This window comes from Euprymna scolopes, chromosome 25, assembly GCF_053919585.1.
Source record: "Euprymna scolopes isolate OS-2025 chromosome 25, ASM5391958v1, whole genome shotgun sequence".
In the NCBI taxonomy this organism is placed as follows: domain Eukaryota; kingdom Metazoa; phylum Mollusca; class Cephalopoda; order Sepiida; family Sepiolidae; genus Euprymna; species Euprymna scolopes.
Window position 1 is genome coordinate 36,370,516 of NC_136506.1, and position 16,502 is coordinate 36,387,017.

The window sequence follows — 16,502 nt, forward strand, 5'->3', positions numbered from 1 at the left end:
CTCATTTTCAAAAGGCAAAATCCATAGTTGTAAGGTCTCATTTTCAAAAGGCAAAATCCATAGTTGTAAGGTCTCATTTTCAAAAAGCAAAATCCATAGTTGTAAGATCTCATTTTCAAAAGGCAAAATCCATGGGTGTAAGTTCCCATTTTTAAAAGTCAAAATCTACCAGTGTTATATCTCAGTTCCAAATATTAAAATTCCGGGGTGTAAGCATCACAGTTCCAAGTGTCCAAATTTATGAGTGCAAAAATCGTAGTTACAAAGGTCAAACTCCATAGGTGAAACGTTGACAATTCCAAATGTCAAAATTCATGGCTGTATTGTTTTTTTGGTTTCTAATGTCAAAATCCAGTAGCCTAAGTCAGGGGATTATAGTCTGAAAAAAACCTTCACCGTAATAATCAGTGAAAAAAGTGTTGAATATTTAACTGAAATTGGTTACAAACTATCACAAATGTTTTTACTTCTTTTGCTGCTCATTTATGAGAAACTAACCTTTTTGTGGTGAACTGAATTTTTGAATTGGCTGAGACAAACAAGGCAAAGTGAGAATTTATAAAAGTTTTATCAAGCTCAGAATAATGAATCTAAAATGTTTATTCAGTTCAAAATGAAACATGTGCTTACTTGAAATGATATTGGATTGATGACACAACTTGGAATGGACTGATTGCTTGGAAACGAGATTAAGATAATGCAAGATTTTCTCTCTATAAGACCCACATCAACAGCAAGAAAGACTTCTGGTAATCTCAAGTGCTAGACGAAGTCCTTGAAATGCCACTGCACTAACTGAAGTGCATCTCATAGGTTGACATCTGTAAACATGACATAATCAGACCGTTTAGTATTGAAGGAAAATTACATTTTGGTGATGAACAAATTCTAATTTGAATTTTGATAACTATTAACTTATCGATTTCTATAACCGAAAAAGAAAAAAAAAACATCCAGACAAACTTTCATTTTTATATAATAATTTTTCTCTTTGGTTTTAGTTTGTTTGATTGTGATATTCTTTGTTTTATTTGCTGCAACTTAGGTTCTCTTTTGCTCTTAAAGATCTCATTGCATTAGTTGTTAAAACGATAACATTAATAGACGTCAAGATTTTAAAATACATTTTTATCACATAAAACGATTAAATTCAATGGTTTTAATGCCAAAAAAAAAATAAACCATTTCTACAAACTTTTTAATCTTCCATAATTAATTTTATTTTTCGACTAGTGTCTGAGGGGAAAAAAAATCATCATAATACATATACCTCAGCATACAATGGTGAGATGTGAGATATAGGGAAAAGTGTGTAAAACCAAGTGTAACCAAGTACGGTATAATCATGTTGACCAACATTGACACACCAGTTCCTGCTGGATCACTAAAGTTAAGCAACGTTGAACCTGGTCTGTACCAAATGGGTGACCATTTGGAACTTCCAGGTGCTGTATGTGCTCTCTGCTTATCTCGGCATTGTTTCCAGTCAGCCTGGACTTCTCCTTGCCACTGGACTCCAACAGTGGCGATTCAAGAGAGATGTGGTTGGGGATTGCGCAACACTTGCCTCACCATTACATGTGCAGCTGCCTCTACAGGGGTTATCCTTTGTCTTTTGAGACTGAACAGAGGCATCGAGAACCAGCAAAAACCCATGTTGAATTGTCTCCAGTTGGCATGACAACATGAATTGTAATTTTCGTTTATTAAATTAAATTATATTAAATTTGTATGTCAAAGGCATTAAATTTAATAGTTTTATGTAATTAAGTGTTTACATGCGACTGGGGACTGCTTGTGAATTTCATACTCCCATTAATCTTCTTCCTTCGAAGGAAGCCCGTTAAACCTGTTTTTGGTTAGTGATGCGGTTTCATTTTTTTCAGTTAAGTGTTTAAGCATTTATATTACAGGTAGGTCTACAATATGATAAATAATTATTAATCATATATAAATTTTCTTTGTGTAAACAATTGTAGATAATTTCAGTTTTTCTATTAAGAATGTTAAAAATTTATGTAGCAATATAGTTCTCTGGATGGTTAGAAGCTCCTTCATCCTGGTTCAGAGTGTAATTTTTTAGGATTTACCAAAAGTTAATATTAATTATATTAATGATATTTCTTTCTTTTTTTTTTTTTTTCTTTTTTAGTTTTTTTCTTCTGTGTTATTCACAGTTTGTAATATCTTTTGTAGAGAACAGAAAATTTTTATGATTGTCTTTTCTTTATTTCAATCTAGCTCCCGAAGAAGATGAGCGAAGGACAGGACTTCAAAGCCGATGACTATGGAGACATGGTTATCGAAAATCTTAACGTCCTTCGCACAAATAGTGAATTGTGTGATTTCAAAGTTTCTGCTGAAGGAAAAGTGTTTGAGGTAAGGAAATTTCTATTTTTTACTGTTTTTACCCGGCATTGTCCAGGATTCATCAATAATGCTGACTAGACACCACCTTCGGACATCTTTAGTCTCTCTAGATGCGTTTATCAGAAATACTAACATAAGGATACTCTCCATTTGAAGTAAACCATGACTAATAAAAAAAAAAAAAAAAAGAAATGGTATATTGTTTCCACAAACTATATCTGGGTTGCAGACAGGGTCATCCCCTTTATTTAGAGTGTTTTTTTTTAATAACAAACAAGAAGCTGTTCGCAATGAGGAACTGATAAAAATATAATACAAACAAGGCTAAATACAGGCAGGCTAACAATCAGGATAAAAAGGATCCCTCAACCCTTTTATACACCAGCAATGAGAGTAAAAACCTTACTTCTGGAAGTGACACTTTAGCAATGACAGAGACCAACTAAGGTTAGCCATCAATACCTTGATAAAAAAAAAAAAATCCTGGCTCCCTATCTCCATCATATGCAGCAACTAAAAAAATAAAAATAAGATGCCATGTTTTGCTGCATGAAAGATGTTGCTATTATTTTGCTACGAGGTGCCTTCAGTAAATTTCCAAACTTTTTTGTATAGCATAAACATGAAACTTTAGTTCCCTTTAAAGTAACCCCGTCGGGCTGCAATGCACTTATACTGTTCCAACAACTGCTACAAGGCCCCATGGAAGTCCTCTTGTGTTAGCATGTCAGTGACCTTCGTCACAGCCTATTTCATCTCCTCAATTGTCTCATAACAGTCTCTAAGATTTTCCTTGAGCTTAGAAAATGACTAAAAGTCACAGAGAGCAGTGTCTGAACTACAGGGAAGGGGGGAGTGAGGCACTGTCTTGATGCTCATCTTAGTCAAATAGTCTGTGACAGGGATGGATATTCTCTGAGCACCCTTGGGACAAACTTCATGCAAATCTTCCGCATCTTCAGTTCCTCGTGAATAATTGTGTGTACAGTTCCCACACTGACATCAAGCTGTGCACGTATTGTCTCTATATACACACGACGGTTCTTATCCATGAAATTCTTTATTTGGCCAATCATTTGGTGTTTTGACTTCCTTACTCCTCATACACCTCGCATCATTCCTCACCTGCCTTCCTGGAATCTCTTACACCACTCAAAAACTGATGCCTGATTCATGTAAAATGGTCCAAAATAAGTCTGAAGCATTCCAAACGTTTCTGTGGCCTTTTTTCCCCCTAGTTTAAAACATAATTTTATTGCACATCATTCTAAAGTGTCCTCACGTCCAGATTGCATTTTTGAAATTTACTAGCTGTGATAATCGGGCTTTAGTAGAGTGCATTCCAATTCCTGCTGTAGCTGTTCATTTGAACCTGAAATCCCAAACATTGGTCAGTCATCTCATAAGATGTATAGCAATAACAGACTGAATTTTCAAGCGTCTTAAACAATTTTAAATGTCTGTACAAAAAAAATGTCTGGAAATTTCGTAAGGCACTTCGTACAACTATTCCAAGTTTGAAAAGTCAAGAAAAACACTAAATGAACTCAAAGCTGTAAAAAAAAAATTAATTAATTAACTAATAATAATAATAATAATAATAATAGATAACAATGTAAGTCACGTATATATGAGACACACACACATACACGGAAGCTCTCAAAACAGCTGCAGGCTGCACAGAGAAGTAAAGAAATAGATGTAAAAAAAAAAAAAAAAAAAAATGCTCAATAATCTAAATGCTCTAAGGGAGATAATTCATATTTTAAGCTCCAAAGATTTATTCCCCTTTTATATTTACATCATTATTTAAGTTATATATGCAAACCAATAGAATACACGTCCCAGGATGGCTAGCATTAGTCTTGGTACTTGTACAGTTTAGTCAAGACATTAAAAAAAATGAAAATATCGAAAAAAGTTTAAATTGTATGTATCCGTTATGGGACGAAGTTCTCTAAAAACAAATTTCACTTAATTTCATCAAGTAGTTTTTTTTTTGTTTTGTTTTTTTTTTTTTTTTTACAGCGAAAAAAACAATTTATGATACCGAGCAAAATGTTCGATTTTTAGGAAGAAAAATTAGTATTAGAGATGGGGAGGGGTGTCAGCGCTTTAACTGGAGTTATCTCCCTTTGTTATTTCTAAAAGTCAAACAAAAATTTTGTTTTTAATCCAAGATGGCCGCCTTCAACGCGCGCTCATAAAAACATGTTTTTCCGCTGTAAAAAAAAAAAAAAAAAACTACTTTATGAAATTAAGTGAAATTTTTTTTTCGGACAACTTCGTTCTATAACGGATGCATACAATTTAAACTTTTTTTTTTTTTTTTTTTTTTCGATATTTTCATTTTTTAATGTTTTAACTAAACTGTACAAGTACCTTAGTCTTAAATTTTAATGTTTTCTTCATTCATGGTACAGTTTCAGTCGTACTCCCTCACCCTTTCCAAATGGTAAACTGTTACACACCCGGTTCCTTAAAATCTATATTCCATAATTGATAATCAGTTCAATAGGTAATGATTTTACCAATTGCATACATATTGTTGATACCGTGGGCGCACCCACCGATCCTTTTAAAACTGTATTACTTGGTATAACCTAAAATTTATTTAATATTTTTATATAACTTATTTTAAAAGGTTTTTGGGGGCGAGTGAAAGTTTGGGTGGCAGTATCCCTTTAATGGTAAATTTTATGAAAGAAAAATAAGGCACCTTATGTTATTTATCTTGTTGCCAAGAATATATGTTCCAAAATTCAAAACGATCCGTTCATTAGCTGGCACTGTTGACTATATCGTCACTGATCTGAGGGAGATAACTCTGTTTTACGAAGACCTTAATGTACAGTGAGCACCCACTTTTTGGCCACTTTAGTTCCCGGTTTTGTATGTTTGTTTTTCCTTATTAGTTCCTGTGGGGGCGGGGGATTTTTTTTTTTTTTTTAATTTTTATTTAAAAGAAACAAAAATTCGAATCCAATCCAAGATTCTTCAGGAAATGTCACAAAAGATTTTAGTACGATTCTTTAATTAAAAAAAAGCACACACACACACACACACACAAAAAAAACATTCTTTTATTTTCATTTTTTTTTTACAGTTTAAAATTTCAATTCATTTTTTCATATGACAATTTGGGGACGCTAAAACCAGCGCAAAACATTAATACCAAAAAAAGAAGCTGATATTTAAAGTTGACAATTCGGGTTTGTATTACTGTACACATAGATTCGAAAAAGTTGTCAAAAAACAAATATAGAACAAATAAATGTTATCAAAGGCAAGATAAGTTACTTTTCTACCTAACTGGATATATTTTTTGTGTTTTTATTCAGTGTAACATGTTTATTCAGCTCGAAAAACATGCAGTGTTTACCAATGTATTGGAAAATTCAAAATGGCAGCCGACTCTCTCTCGGAGAGGGTACGTTTGGGAAAAGGTATTATAAATAATAAACTAGACAAAATACTGTTAGAAAACAACCGAATACATGTCAACTTATGTCACGGTAACATATATTGAGCGAATTCCTAACAGTATTTTGTCTAGTTTATTATTTATAATACCTTTTCCCAAACGTACCCTCTCCGAGAGAGAGTCGGCTGCCATTTTGAATTTTCCAATACATCGGTAAATACTGCATGTTTTTCGAGCTGAATAAACATGTTACACTGAATAAAAACACAAAAAATATATCCAGCTAGGTAGAAAAGTAACTTATCTTGCCTTTGATAACATTTATTTGTTCTATATTTGTTTTTTGACAACTTTTTCGAATCTGTGTACAGTAATACAAACCCGACAATTCTCTAGAAAAGTATGTGAAATCTAATGTTCTTCAAACAAGTTCAACAACTTTTTAATGAAACAGTTTATAACATTAGATAAAAGTGCTCCAGTGAACTAACTAAGGACTTGCATTTTAAAGTTGATTTTTAGAGGTATTCCACTTTTGCCTAATGTAATTTGTTTCATTAAAAAGTCGTTGAACTTGTTTAATAAATGTTTTTGTAATGTTAAATGTTTTTTTTTTTTTCACCTCAAACAAGGCACAGTGCCACTTTCATGTAGGAGGCTACTAATGGGGATATAAATTGCAGTGATACTATGTAGGGAGTTGAACAGTAAGATGTCTATTTACATTACACTTCTGTATGTCAGTACAGTTGGGGAAGCTGGAACCCGGAAGGGAATTCCAGAATGTAGCATTTCTGAGAAGAAACTATTAGAGTAGAAGGCTTTCTTACATCTAGGGATCTCTACTGTGTAGGGGTGGAATTTTGCTGCTTCTCGGGTTTGTCGGGGATATTCACATTGAGGGGTACAAGGCCTTGGAGTTCGTTAGAGCATCCATCTTGTAAAACAGAGGGATGCAACATTTCATTGGTGGGACAGAGGTTGAAGCCTAGATGACAGTTCAGGACCTGTTAGGTTGGCAATTCTCTTTTGAACCCTGTCCCAGGAGGAATAATTTCAAACAAAATAAAAAATAAGAACAGATAATTTAAAAATTTTGCATGGAAAAACATTCTAAATGGAACTAAATAAAACAAAAAAAGTAAATGAAAAAATGAAAAAAAAAAAAAAAAATGAAAGAAAAATGAAAGAAAAACTAAATAATTAAATGAAAAAAAAATAAGTAGCATTTTTTTTTCTTTTAATTAAAGAATTGTACTAAAAACATTTGAACTTGCTTGTTTCATAAATATTACATTTCACTCTGCAATTCGTGTCACATACTTTTCCAGAGAATTAAGTGTCAAGCCCAAATATCGGCTTCTTTTTTTGGTTTGTTTCTTTTAAATAAAAAAAATAAAAAATTTTTTCACAAGAACTAATAAGAAAAAACAAACATAGGAAATAGGGCCAAAAAGTGGTGCTCACTGTATGCTAATGTTTTAGTAAAATAAAAGATTTTTCTCCCTCAGATCAGTGAAACATATTCAACAGCGCTCATTACTTTGCACACACACACACACACATACACGGGGATCAAAGAGTATATAAGGATTCTTTACAGAGAAACTTGTTGACATAAAAAAAGATCAACAATGTAGGTGGAGTTTCGATAGAAGAGGAAAAAATATTGACAATAACAAAATATATACTGCTGCATATATATATATATATATATATATATATATGAATAACCCTTATCTATGTATACATATAGATGGGAGTTATTCAAGCTCTTTATGCCCGACATTTCGAATCCTAATGCTTCTTATTAGAAGAAGGTGGATAACGCTAGGCAGCAATATATATATATATATATATATATATATATATATATATACACACACACATACATACACACACTAGCAGTTCAGCCCTGCTTTGCTTAAGTCCTATATACAGTTCATAACTTGCCTGCATGTTAATACACTTGATGTAAGATTTCAAATGTTTAGACTAAAATTTGTCTGAGTAATTTCGCAGAGGTAATTTTTTTTTTAAAAAACTTTAACCCCAATTTTAATCCCATAACATTTATTATTTTGGTCTCAAATCAAAATACAAAGTTTTATCCATGTTCAAGTTACCTACATCTAAAATTTCAAGTCTTTAGACCCACAATTGGCAGAGGAACTTGGTAGAATCTGCAAAACTTTAACCTATTGGCAGCCAAATTTTCGCCCCAAAACTGATTAAAATGCTTGGCATATGTCTGAATACCCGTTATGTATAAATTTCAAATGTTTAGAACAAAAATTGGCTGAGTAGTTTGGTATAGGTCGCAAAGATAAAATCTTTTTAAAACTTTGACCCCAATTTTGACCTCTTAACATTTAGTTTTTTGGGTTCAAATCAAATTAAAAAGTTTGATCCATGTCCAAGTAACCTACATTTAAAATTTCAAGTGTTTAGATCCAAAATTGGTGGAGGAGTTTGGTAGAGTTCTCAAAGGTCAAATCGTTAAACTTTGACCCCTTGACAGCCAAATTTCTGGCCGATAACCGATCACAAAGATTTTCCCAAATCTCAGTACCCTGTATATCAAATTTCTAGTCTGTAGACTTAAAATTGACAGTTATTGCATAGGGAAATGTATACACACGTTCACTTTTATAGATATATAGATTAGTGGCTTAGCAAAGCCACAGGGGAGATAGCGGAAGCTGACCTGCAAGACACTTTATTTACAAATGCAGGCAAATTTGGGCATATTTTATTGGTTTGAAAAGTATAGGTTCTTTTTTTACCAATTATCATAAAATTTTAACTATAGACCATCTTTTTTGGCAATTTTATAAATTCAAAATCTCAGTGACTATTGATTAGAATTTAACAAATGAAGGCTCATTGGAAAGGTAATGATCTGAATTGTGCAGTGGGCTATGTGACATTTGGCATAAGGTTGCATATTAAGGGGGGGGGGTCATCCATCATCCAGAGCCTCACTTTTTTTACAGCCATAAGATGTATTAATCGTAGTCATTTGTTTCCCTAGTTTGCATATGAATTACAAAATATCTGATTTTGCCCCAAAATCTATGACCTTGATGGCGGGGAGATTAAAACTTGCTGCTATTGTTTCAAATGATCTGAAATAACAGCAAGAGAAGACTTGATTCTAAATATTTCTTATTCTCTCTCCTCGTTGGTTTTCATACATAAAGTAAATTTCACAGTGTATAAGGATTATTTGATACTGGAGATATTCCCGATAACTTACGATAACCCTAACCCTATTTCCAAAAGAGGGGAGATATAAAACACACCTACAAACACTCAGGCAACGCCGGGCACCCAGGCTAGTTTAAAATAAAGTATATATAAGTTCAAATATTATTAAAATAAAGTGTGTGTGTATATATATATATATATATATATATATATATATATATATATATATACTTTATTTTAATAATATTAATAATATATATATATATACTTTATTTTAATAATATTAATAATATATATATATATACTTTATTTTAATAATATTAATAATATATATACATATATACTTTATTTTAATAATATTAATAATATATATACATATATACTTATACTTAATATTGATAATATATATATATAATTTCAAATATATAGCAATTTGAAAGTTTAACTCCTTATTCTAAGGGAGGTAACTGTATTTTACTAAAATACAGTAGTTGAAAAGACTTTTCGTTTTTACAATTACTCGAACGTATCCAAGAAAAAATATAATATCCTCGCATTTGACATTTTTTTTTGTCATTAATCTTATATAAAACTTTATTACATTAAATAAAGTAGTTGAAAAAAAAACTTTTTTTTCTTACAATTCTTAGTAAAATAGTTGTCACCCTTAAAACAATTAAGGCTTTGGAATTGCCAAATATGTTTAAAATATATTAACACTTATATTACATTAGTGGGAGTCCCCGGCGTTGCCCGGGTATGTGGAGTAAGGAACCTCAAGAGGGAGAGAATAAACAAAAGTGGTATTGGAGTGGGGGAATCAAAACAACAGTAGGCGGGTGGAGAGAGGTGTTAAAATTTAAAAAAAAAATGGTAGGTAGGCAGGCTCGAACTCATAATGTGAAAGAGAAAAAAAAAAAAAAAATTAACATCTTAGCCGATTTCTCCATCGCACAGTCGGAAGTCGAGAGCGTTGAAATTAAGTGTATTCAATCCGACAGTGACGATGACTTGCTGAAATGTTGGCGAAAAAAACGACCCCTCCTTGTAGAAAACTGTCTAGTTGAGAGTGAAAGAAGGAATGTTTTTGGCCAATTTCTTGATATTTGACGGATAGAGCTTTAAAATGATGCCGATCCTGTGAGGATCCACCGCATATGTTGGAAATTTCTTTTTTTGTTTTTATGTTTACGATGATGATGATGATGACGATGATTATTTTTTTGTTTTTATGATTTTTACCATAATGATGATTGTTTTTTATTGTCAGGTACACAAGGCCCTGCTGGCAGCGACAAGTGACTACTTTCGCGTTATGTTCCGAGGCATGATGGCCGAAAGCAAGCAGGACACAGTGGATCTAAAAGGGGTCACTGCAGACGGCCTGCAACAAGTAATCGACTTTATTTACACAGGCAAGATGTCGCTTCATTATGATAATCTCACAGAAATCATCAACACCGCAAGTCACTTACAAGTGTCCTGTGCACTCGACCTCTGCAGCAGCTATATTAAATCCTTGATGACATTTGACAATGCGGACGACTTCTTAAACATTGCCGACACCTACTCGCTAGAGAAGGTGTTGCTTCACTGGGATGACATGATCTTGAGCAACTTCCACGAGTTTAGCAACAGTCAGGCATTCCTCAAATTGAGCGCCCAGAACTTGGTTAAATATCTTTCGTCCAACTTACTTTGTACTGTGTCGGAGTATCGACTTTATCAATGTATAGAGAAATGGCTGACTGCAAGTACGTCACGCCTTGCCAACGACAGTGCTGCCCTCCTGCCACACTTTCGTTTCCCGCTGATGTCGCTAATTGAGCTCACCTCAATCAAGGACAGTGAAATCTTTCAGAAAATCAATGGCGGGACACCGTACATCGCCAAGGGCTTCCAGTACCTCATTGACTGCAAACAGGGTCATCCGGTCATCGATGAATCGTCCACGATAAGGGCCAACTCCCCCTGTCTTGTACTTGTTCACCATGGCACAGCTTATATGCCTTTTCAAGTCACGGCTTACAACCCAAAATGTAAGAAATTCTACAGACTCTTCTCAGACGTAAATGGTAGCAGGGACTGCCGGATCGCTGTTGTAGATAATTTTGCATATATATGTCGGGTCGTTGATTTTGGTGGCGGCACGTTAATGAGTTCGTTGTTCCGATTTGATCCGAGGCATCTTGTCGGGCAGGAATTGCACCCGATGAAGCAGCTCCGCCTGGATTTCGCTTTGGTTTCCCATAAACACTGCCTCTACGTCTTCGGTGGTTCAACTGAGCAGTTTGCGATCCTTGACTCGGTCGAGTGTTACAATGTCAACACGAACATGTGGGAGGAGCTGTTGTATCTGCCAAATCCGGTCCACTCTCTGGCAGCTACCGTCCACGAAGGCCGGATTTATTTGTCAGGTGGAGTGATCGGCCAGGAGAGGCAGGCCACAAACAGCTTCATGTGCTACAATGTTGTGAGCCGCAGGTACGAGATCAAGCCTGGGATGTTCTATGCGCGCAGATTACATGACATGGTTGCATTTCAGGGAAAGATCTATGTCCATGGTGGGATTCCACGACAGGGCATCCCCCTTCACGGCCAAATTCCGATTGAATATTTTGATTTGGAAACGGAACTGTGGACAATTCTGACATCCTCTACACTGAGCGGTCGGTCGGTTGGGCATTATATTGTATTTGAGGAACATATTTTATGCTTGGGTCACGAGCACCATCGTGCCACCGAAGATGAGATTTGGATTTATGATACGACTTTAGACGATTGGGTCAAATATACAAAGGCCCCACAACGGATGAGTCTAACGACAGCAATTTGCATTCAAATGTATATAAACTTCAACGAGGAAAAAGTTGCCAAAATGGTATTAAAAGAAAAGTAATTGGCAACTTTTGCCTGTCTTGTATGTACATACACCATCTGCATTGCATACATTACCTACATTCAAGGTGATGCCTATATCAGGCCTGGTAGTCATGAAACTAGGGTCCTGACTAGAAGTGACCATGTGGGAACTTAAATTACTAATAAAAATTTACTGAGAATGTTTAACAAGGGACTTTTAGTAATCTTCCGTATTTAATTAATTGTAAAATCTAGCTATAATTTAACTGTTTATTTAAGTTTATTATTTAATAGTTTATAATTAAATAGGTTATTATTAATAGTTTATTATTAAATAGGTTATTATTAATAGTTTATTATTAAATAGTTTATTATTTAATAGTTTATTATTGAATAGGTCATCATTGAATAGTTTATTATTGAATAGGTCATCATTGAATAGTTTATTATTTAATAGATCATTATTTAATAGTTTATTGAATAGGTCATTATTGAATAGGTCATTATTAAATAGGTCATTATTGAATAGGTCATTATTAAATAGGTCATTATTGAATAGTTTATTATTTAATAGATCATTATTTAATAGTTTATTATTGAATAGGTCATTATTTAATAGTTTATTGAATAGGTTATCATTGAATAGTTTATTATTGAATAGGTTATCATTGAATAGTTTATTATTGAATAGGTCATTATTTAATAGTTTATTGAATAGGTCATCATTGAATAGTTTATTATTGGATAGGTCATTATTTAATAGTTTATTGAATAGGTCATCATTGAATAGTTTATTATTGAATAGGTCATTATTTAATAGTTTATTGAATAGGTCATCATTGAATAGTTTATTATTGAATAGGTCATTATTTAATAGTTTATTGAATAGGTCATCATTGAATAGTTTATTATTGAATAGGTCATTATTTAATAGTTTATTGAATAGGTCATTATTTAATAGTTTATTGAATAGGTCATTATTTAATAGTTTATTGAATAGGTCATTATTTAATAGTTTATTGAATAGGTCATCATTGAATAGTTTATTATTGAATAGGTCATTATTTAATAGTTTATTGAATAGGTCATTATTTAATAGTTTATTGAATAGGTCATCATTGAATAGTTTATTATTGAATAGGTCATTATTTAATAGTTTATTGAATAGGTCATCATTGAATAGTTTATTATTGAATAGGTCATTATTTAATAGTTTATTGAATAGGTCATTATTTAATAGTTTATTGAATAGGTCATCATTGAATAGTTTATTATTGAATAGGTCATTATTTAATAGTTTATTGAATAGGTCATCATTGAATAGTTTATTATTGAATAGGTCATTATTTAATAGTTTATTGAATAGGTCATTATTTAATAGTTTATTGAATAGGTCATCATTGAATAGTTTATTATTGAATAGGTCATTATTTAATAGTTTATTGAATAGGTCATCATTGAATAGTTTATTATTTAATAGATCATTATTTAATAGTTTATTGAATAGGTCATTATTGAATAGGTCATTATTGAATAGGTCATTATTAAATAGGTCATTATTTAATAGTTTATTATTGAATAGGTCATTATTTAATAGTTTATTGAATAGGTTATCATTGAATAGTTTATTATTGAATAGGTTATCACTGAATAGTTTATTATTGAATAGGTCATTATTTAATAGTTTATTGAATAGGTCATCATTGAATAGTTTATTATTGAATAGGTCATTATTTAATAGTTTATTGAATAGGTCATCATTGAATAGTTTATTATTGAATAGGTCATTATTTAATAGTTTATTGAATAGGTCATTATTTAATAGTTTATTGAATAGGTCATCATTGAATAGTTTATTATTGAATAGGTCATTATTTAATAGTTTATTGAATAGGTCATCATTGAATAGTTTATTATTGAATAGGTCATTATTTAATAGTTTATTGAATAGGTCATTATTTAATAGTTTATTGAATAGGTCATCATTGAATAGTTTATTATTGAATAGGTCATTATTTAATAGTTTATTGAATAGGTCATCATTGAATAGTTTATTATTTAATAGATCATTATTTAATAGTTTATTGAATAGGTCATTATTGAATAGGTCATTATTGAATAGGTCATTATTAAATAGGTCATTATTTAATAGTTTATTATTGAATAGGTCATTATTTAATAGTTTATTGAATAGGTTATCATTGAATAATTTATTATTGAATAGGTTATCACTGAATAGTTTATTATTGAATAGGTCATTATTTAATAGTTTATTGAATAGGTCATCATTGAATAGTTTATTATTGAATAGGTCATTATTTAATAGTTTATTGAATAGGTCATCATTGAATAGTTTATTATTGAATAGGTCATTATTTAATAGTTTATTGAATAGGTCATCATTGAATAGTTTATTATTGAATAGGTCATTATTTAATAGTTTATTGAATAGGTCATCATTGAATAGTTTATTATTGAATAGGTCATTATTTAATAGTTTATTGAATAGGTCATTATTTAATAGTTTATTGAATAGGTCATTATTTAATAGTTTATTGAATAGGTCATTATTTAATAGTTTATTGAATAGGTCATTATTTAATAGTTTATTGAATAGGTCATTATTTAATAGTTTATTGAATAGGTCATTATTTAATAGTTTATTGAATAGGTCATCATTGAATAGTTTATTATTGAATAGGTCATTATTTAATAGTTTATTGAATAGGTCATCATTGAATAGTTTATTATTGAATAGGTCATTATTTAATAGTTTATTGAATAGGTCATCATTGAATAGTTTATTATTGAATAGGTCATTATTTAATAGTTTATTGAATAGGTCATTATTTAATAGTTTATTGAATAGGTCATCATTGAATAGTTTATTATTGAATAGGTCATTATTTAATAGTTTATTGAATAGGTCATCATTGAATAGTTTATTATTGAATAGGTCATTATTTAATAGTTTATTGAATAGGTCATCATTGAATAGTTTATTATTGAATAGGTCATTATTTAATAGTTTATTGAATAGGTCATTATTTAATAGTTTATTGAATAGATCATTATTTAATAGTTTATTGAATAGGTCATCATTGAATAGTTTATTATTGAATAGGTCATTATTTAATAGTTTATTGAATAGGTCATTATTTAATAGTTTATTGAATAGGTCATCATTGAATAGTTTATTATTGAATAGGTCATTATTTAATAGTTTATTGAATAGGTCATCATTGAATAGGTCATTATTTAATAGTTTATTGAATAGGTCATTATTTAATAGTTTATTGAATAGGTCATCATTGAATAGTTTATTATTGAATAGGTCATTATTTAATAGTTTATTGAATAGGTCATCATTGAATAGTTTATTATTGAATAGGTCATTATTTAATAGTTTATTGAATAGGTCATCATTGAATAGTTTATTATTGAATAGGTCATTATTTAATAGTTTATTGAATAGGTCATTATTTAATAGTTTATTGAATAGGTCATTATTTAATAGTTTATTGAATAGGTCATCATTGAATAGTTTATTATTGAATAGGTCATTATTTAATAGTTTATTGAATAGGTCATTATTTAATAGTTTATTGAATAGGTCATCATTGAATAGTTTATTATTGAATAGGTCATTATTTAATAGTTTATTGAATAGGTCATCATTGAATAGTTTATTATTGAATAGGTCATCATTTAATAGTTTATTGAATAGGTCATTATTTAATAGTTTATTGAATAGGTCATCATTGAATAGTTTATTATTGAATAGGTCATTATTTAATAGTTTATTATTGAATAGGTCATCATTGAATAGTTTATTATTCAATAGGTCATTATTTAATAGTTTATTGAATAGGTCATCATTGAATAGTTTATTATTGAATAGGTCATTATTTAATAGTTTATTGAATAGGTCATTATTTAATAGTTTATTGAATAGGTCATTATTTAATAGTTTATTGAATAGGTCATTATTTAATAGTTTATTGAATAGGTCATCATTGAATAGTTTATTATTGAATAGGTCATTATTTAATAGTTTATTGAATAGGTCATCATTGAATAGTTTATTATTGAATAGGTCATTATTTAATAGTTTATTATTGAATAGGTTCTAACAATGCAGGAATATACTGCTTTTTTTTTTTTTTTTAAGAAATAAAACTTAATAAAAGCAATTCATTTTTTCTTTTTTAAAATTAAATCTTACACTCACCCAAGTTTTCTCGTATCCCTTTGAGAATGGGTTAATTTATTGCTAAGTGTCTGAGGTGCTCTTACTGGAAAATGCCAATGGGGATGCCCAGACATTTTTAGCAGAGCAGTGCTCTTCCTCAAATCCCTCTTTCTGACCCTTGTGTCATATCATCTTGCCGTAGGGAAGAGCTAAACATTCTTGCGTGATTCAGCTTTCCCTTTCCTTCTTGATCACACAAGTTTTACATGTTGCTAGAATTTCGCAATATTTCGGGTATATAGTTCCCTTTGTCAAGTTTTTCTATTTTGCTTCAGGCACGTCTTTGGCATATTCCTGAAATATTGTGAAATTTCAACATCATAAAAGATATGGAAGCAGTTGCAGTCATAGACGTTCTTTTTTTTCTTTTTTCTTTTTTTTTTT

General features: G+C 30.8%; 1 protein-coding gene across 3 annotated transcripts in view; it reads left to right on the forward strand.

Moving 5' to 3' along the window:
- LOC145247332 (kelch-like protein 26) overlaps positions 1-12,287 on the forward strand; it is a 294,307-nt gene extending 282,020 nt beyond the window's left edge. For all 3 annotated transcript variants that reach the window (XM_080108989.1, XM_080108987.1, XM_080108988.1), the window contains 2 exons: positions 2,242-2,379; positions 10,275-12,287. In XM_080108989.1, the coding sequence (XP_079965115.1) occupies positions 2,254-2,379; positions 10,275-11,903 (1,755 nt within the window). In that variant the 5' untranslated portion in view covers positions 2,242-2,253 and the 3' untranslated portion in view covers positions 11,904-12,287. The remainder of the gene's footprint in view (positions 1-2,241; positions 2,380-10,274) is intronic.
- The last annotated feature ends 4,215 nt before the right edge of the window (positions 12,288-16,502 follow it).